The sequence below is a fragment of the Electrona antarctica genome, assembly GCF_951216825.1.
Source record: "Electrona antarctica genome assembly, chromosome: 20".
Taxonomy (NCBI): Eukaryota; Metazoa; Chordata; class Actinopteri; order Myctophiformes; family Myctophidae; genus Electrona; species Electrona antarctica.
In genome coordinates, this window is record NC_136801.1 from 33,887,809 (window position 1) to 33,893,808 (window position 6,000).

Here is a 6,000-nt window from a genome sequence, read left to right on the forward strand (position 1 = left end):
TTTCTCTTAGTTCATTTGGATCTTCTAAATTGCATTTTCATTGCAATATTGCCCACTAAAAATTCAAAATCAAATGATGGTAAAAAAAAAATAAAAAAATGGTAGCCATTTTATCATGATTATTAGTGATGACTAGTATATGAAGATAGCTTGAAAAGTGGTGAAGTGGTCCTTTAATAGGCGCGAGTGTAGGGAGGCGTGACAAATTATGTGCCCCCTTTCTTTCGAAAAAAAAGTATTCCCCCCTGCTGATTTGTGCCTGGAGATGGCACTGGCCAGAGTTAATACCAAATTTGCGTCAAATAACTTTTCTTCACTGACAAAAACCAAATAGAAAACTAAATAAGAACTAATATGCAGTAAACTATGACTAATTATGTTGAGAAATGTCAACAACAAATTTAAAACGAGACAAAAATGTTACAGAGTCCCCTCTGTCAATTTTTAGTCTAGTTTTAAATGTGCAAAAAAAAATTCATGCAAAGGTACAGTATATGCACACAAGCTAAACTATTTTATTTATTTATTTGTTATCTTTTTTTAAATTATCAGATAAGCTGGTGTGTTTATGCTAAGAGAAATCCAATGTGTGTGTGTGTGTGTGTGTGTGTGTGTGTGTGTGTGTGTGTGTGTGTGTGTGTGTGTGTGTGTGTGTGTGTGTGTGTGTGTGTGTGTGTGTGTGTGTGTGTGTGTGTGTGTGTGTGTGTGTGTGTGTGTGTGTGTGTGCACGTGTTTCAGTGAATTACAGGATGTTTGCTGTGACCCCAGGCATGGATCCCATTCAGAAGGGAGCTACGTCCGTTACTGTCGAAATTAAGGTGTGTGGCATACGTCAACAAATAGCACTCTAATGTATTGCCAAAGTAAATAATGATGGTCCAGAAAGTGCAGCAGCACTTGATTTAAAGTGGGTCTGTGGGTCGCCTATTGGGGATTGGGGAACCATGCTGTAACTAGATAAAGTGTCTCCACCACAGGTCTCCACCAGGGCACGTCAGGTTGTGGCCTCCTTAACAGTGCCGGAGATTAGCTGGTAACAGACGGACGGACGGACACACACACACACACGGACGGAGTGCAAAACATATTCTCTCCCCATGCCTCCGGCCTGGTGGAGACAATAATGCACCCACTTTAACCATTTAAATCCTAGAGACAACGGGGAGTCAACGCTAGTGTGCCACTCTTTTACTAGATTACTCTGGGTTTTATGACCCAACACAACCTGAACTTTGAACATTCAGTGGATTTTCTGTGGTCTCGGGTTTTCTCTGTGTGCTCTGAAGCATTTTGAGCTGCAATGAAAATGCAATGAAATCCCTCAACAGTGACACATCTGCTGGCAAATTGTTATGTCATATATAGGATTTGTGGACTCTTGCGTCACAGTCCACAGGCAAATCAGAGCACTTGTTTGAGCCAGAAAACCCCAGACCACAGAAAATCTACTGAATGTTAAAAGTTCAGGGTTTTTTGGGTGCAATTTTACTCAGAAAACATACAAAACATAAAATAAGTGCGTAGGACGGAATGTGATGCTCTGATTGGCTGAGCACAGAATGTAATGACGTATGATGATGTGAGCGACCCTCGCTTCACACAAGTGTGATTTGTTTTACTATTTTTAAACATTTAAAAATAGCTGATCTTTACAAGGGTCCCAAATCTCTTCACCAAAAATGGCCGTCATCAGGCTTTGTTTAGCCACTCAGGTCTGAAGTCTGAGCTTCCACTCTACTGCTATAGTTGCATTGGATGGTCGTTACATAACTGTCACCATTTCAAAGTGGGACAAATAACTCATACACAATTTACAAAGGCCTGCTGTGCACCAATAAGGTCGAAGGTCCATGTGTTAAAACAAAGTTTAAATGCTTTATTTTTTTTTATTATTACTACAAGTAAGACGCGCAAACGCGGGAAGCGAACGCAGCTCGTAAATTGCAATAAGAACAATTAGAACTAGAAAAGGATCGCTGCAAGCAGCGATAAGGCCGGACCAAGCAGGAAGGCAATAAGAATAATATGCACAAGAAACATGGAAGACTAAACTTGAGAAAAAGACCATGGAATTGTGACAGGGTCGGTTTTTTTTATAGTGGGGGGCGGGTACGGGTTCTTGAAGACTCATACACAGAGTTGGCGGTGCCCAGATTTGAACCCATGACCTTGTGTTGCAAAGGCAAGAGCTCTACCTAGTACCTACCGAGCTAACAAGCAAAATCATTCAGTGTTTTTGTAGCAAGTTGCACAAGGAGAACTAATGATAAAGGTGGGTTCGGCATGAGGAGACGCATATGTGTGTCGAGGTTTCATTGCCGACGGTCAAACGGTTCATGAGCTATGCGTGGTCAAAGTTTGCATTTTCAATATAGCGCCACCCTTTGGCCAATGGTTGTGGGCTTCGCATCCTCACCGTTTGGCATGGCCCTCTACCATATCTCCAAATTTCGCGAAAACCGACTGCACGGTTCAGCCAAAACTGCTATTTTTGGCGGAAGAAAATAAATTCAAATTCCGGCAATTTTCATTGGCTCATAAAACCTTACTATAAGGTTACTATACTTTCCCATGTCCGTATAGGTCCAAAGTTCACGTGTAGAAGTTTTCGTGCATTTTGATCAAAGATCCTGGGAGGAGATGCATTTTAATTGATTTTCATATAATTCAAAATGGCGGGTGATCTAGAGGTCAGAGGTCAAAAGTAACAGCACGGAACTTGTTCGGCATGAGGAGACGCATATGTGTGTCGAGGTTTCATTGCCGACGGTCAAACGGTTCATGAGCTATGCCTGGTCAAAGTTTGCATTTTCAATATAGCGCCACCCTTTGGCCAATGGTTGTGGGCTTCGCATCCTCACCGTTTGGCATGGCCCTCTACCATATCTCCAAATTTCGCGAACACCGACTGCACAGTTCAGCCAGAACTGCAATTTTGGCGGAAGAAAAGAAATAGCAATTTAAAAAAAGGACCAAGTTCTTTCAGAACTGCTTGGTCCTTTAATAAACTACTGTGTGTGTGCGCTTGTGCGTGCGTGTGTGTTTTTGTGTGATACAGCTGCGCCCTCTGGTGGCGGGCGGGTGGTGTCACAGCGTGACACACACAGACATGTTCTGCTGGGTTACATAGTAAATGGCTCATTGGAATTCGCAATTATTATTCACAAGTCAGTTTCTTGTTGATTTTTTGTTGATTGCTGTTCACCGTTGTTTCTTCTCAGAACCCAGGCGGTATGACGTTTTCAGTTGGCACATTTTCCCTTGAAAAGGGCATCTATTCTGGGAGTTATCAGATATCTGATATTACCAGGTGGGTTTGCATGCCTGTGTGTGTGTGTGTGTGTGTGTGTGCGTGTGCGTGTGCGTGTGCGTGTGCGTGTGCGTGTGCGTGTGCGTGCGTGCATGCGTGCGTGCGTGCGTCCTGGTGGTGCTATAACCACTTGCGCTTTAAAATGTTTCATGAATATTAAAACTAGCAGATCTACAAGCTCACAACGTGTGTGACACTGTACCGTAGTATGACAAAGTTGAATGTTGGGAAGGAAAAAAATATATAAGTTGGAATACGTAGACAGCAGCCACATACATAATACATAAATAATAATTACAATAATAATCATTGAGCTTTTGGTGCTATAGCTTACATTGCTGAGACAGCGTACAATGGTGTCAAACAAAAATAAATAATATTATGTTACATAATTTGTGTGTTTGTGTGTGCGTGCGTGCGTGCGTGCGTGCGTGCGTGCGTGCGTGCGTGCGTGCGTGCGTACGTTCGTTGCGTGCGTGTACGTCTGCGTGTGTGTAGTCTTGGGACCTGGAATGTAGTGGCCAAGTTTGCCGGAAATCCACAGGAGAGCTTCACTGCTCCATTTGAAGTCCGTAAATACGGTGAGCTAAAAGGAAAAAAAAGGATTTATTTAAAATGTAGACCATGAATCTATACTGAATGAGTTTCACCCCCTACATGTCTGCCGACAGTGTTGCCTACATTTGAGGTGAAACTAAAACCAGAGGAACAGTTCTTCTACGTGGACAAGGAAACATTTGAAGTGGAGATCCAAGCTAAGTATGTTGTTCTCTATGGTTTCAAGACTAATTTGCCCTAATTTATACTGTCCGAACGAATATGCACTGCCCATCGGACATAGGGTGGGCATTAACAATACAATTACGCCATTCATTGTTTCTCCACCATGTTCGATTGTTTTTAGTGGTCTGCTCCCTATTCATTTTGTGGTTTTGTACCTGTACTTCGTATACTTGTAGGTATATGTATGGTGAACCGGTGTACTTGTGCCTGTACTTTGTAGGTAGGCTATATGTATGGTGAACCGGTGTACTTGTGCCTGTACTTTGTAGGTATATGTATGGTGAACCGGTGTACTTGTGCCTGTACTTTGTTGGTATATGTATGGTGAACCGGTGTACTTGTGCCTGTACTTTGTTGGTATATGTATGGTGAACCGGTGTACTTGTGCCTGTACTTTGTAGGTATATGTATGGTGAACCGGTGTACTTGTACCTGTACTTTGTAGGTATATGTATGGTGAACCGGTGTATGGCAACGCCTACGTGGTCTTTGGGTTCATTCAAGGAGATGTAAAGCAGGGCTTCCTACCAGTGCAGTTCATACCGGTTCGTATATCAACTACAGTCAAATTGTCATTGTATAATGGTCGTTCAGTTTAATATGTATTTGGCCGCCAACCCCCATTTGAAAATATGTTGTTCCAGTATTATTTTTAGGTTTTCTGAGCTCAATTGCACCCAAAGAACCTGAACTTTTAACATTCAGTAGAGTTTCTGTGGTCTCGGGTTTTCTGGCTCAAACAAGAGCTCTGACTTCCCTGCTGTTTGTGATGTCACAGCCTGCAAATCCCATACATGTCAATGGTATTTGCCAGCAGATGTCACTGTTTTCACTGTTTTGCCTGTTTTCATTGCAGCTCAAAAGGCTTCCAAACCCCAGAGAAAACTCCAGACCACAGAAAATCCACTGAATGTTCAAAGTTCAGTTTTTTTGGTGTAATTGAGGTCATAAAACCTAAAAGAAAAATTAATGTCATATGAAACCTTTAATAGAAAGGATGTACAAACAAACAAACACACAAACAAAACATTAATTTACACTCATAGTGCTGTCAAACAAGTCTATAAAGCTCTCTATGAAATGGATGAAAATGTTTAATCTGCAACACAAATCTGTACAACATGCAGTGGTGGGGGTCCCTGCGCTGTCTCTCCCTCTCAGCTATGGGGTCCCTGCGTTGTCTCTCCCTCTCAGCTATGGGGTCCCTGCGCTGTCTCTCCCTCTCAGCTATGGGGTCCCTGCGCTGTCTCTCCCTCTCAGCTATGAGGTCCCTGCGCTGTCTCTCCCTCTCAGCTATGGGGTCCCTGTGCTGTCTCTCCCTCTCAGCTATGGGGTCCCTGCGCTGTCTCTCCCTCTCAGCTATGGGGTCCCAGCTTGGCCCGACAAACACTGAAGACCGCCCCGGTGTAATACAAAGAACAACTAATCCTCTGTGGTTGGTGTTTTCAGGTGCAAAGGGGAGTGGCCAGGGCCACCTTGGAAAGGAGACACATCACAGGGACACCGGACTTTGACATCTATGATGCGGCGGAGAATCAGGCCTCCATCTACATCTCTGTCACTGTGCTGACTCAGAGTGGTAAGAAGAGTGTACTATATATATGCACAGACACAAGCCATTTTGGAAAGAACTTGGGCGCCTTCCCTACTTCCCTCACAGGTGTTACCGATGACAGTAATGAAGGCTCTGTGTCCTTGAGTGGGTTCCAAATTGCCCTGTAGGGAGGGTTGTGTACGGGTCCATTTGGTTCCATTTGTACACTCTCGGAGTTTCCGGGGTCCTTGAAAATAAAAAAGTTTGAGAACCACTGCACACTAAATGGAACAGAGCCTTAATTAGTATCATCGACGATAACACCTGTTAAGGAAGTATTTCACTTTTATTCAGTGATTTCACTTTTTCCCTT

At 43.2% G+C, this 6,000-nt stretch overlaps 1 protein-coding gene across 1 annotated transcript in view; it reads left to right on the forward strand.

The window, feature by feature from the left end:
- Window positions 1-6,000, forward strand: part of LOC306913283 (complement C3-like) — a gene marked incomplete at its 5' end in the record, with an annotated part of 68,001 nt that overhangs the window by 10,265 nt on the left and 51,736 nt on the right. Inside the window, 3 exons of the mRNA XM_079489874.1 lie at window positions 3,982-4,069; window positions 4,539-4,638; window positions 5,543-5,672. Coding sequence (XP_079346000.1) covers window positions 3,982-4,069; window positions 4,539-4,638; window positions 5,543-5,672 — 318 coding nt within the window. The remainder of the gene's footprint in view (window positions 1-3,981; window positions 4,070-4,538; window positions 4,639-5,542; window positions 5,673-6,000) is intronic.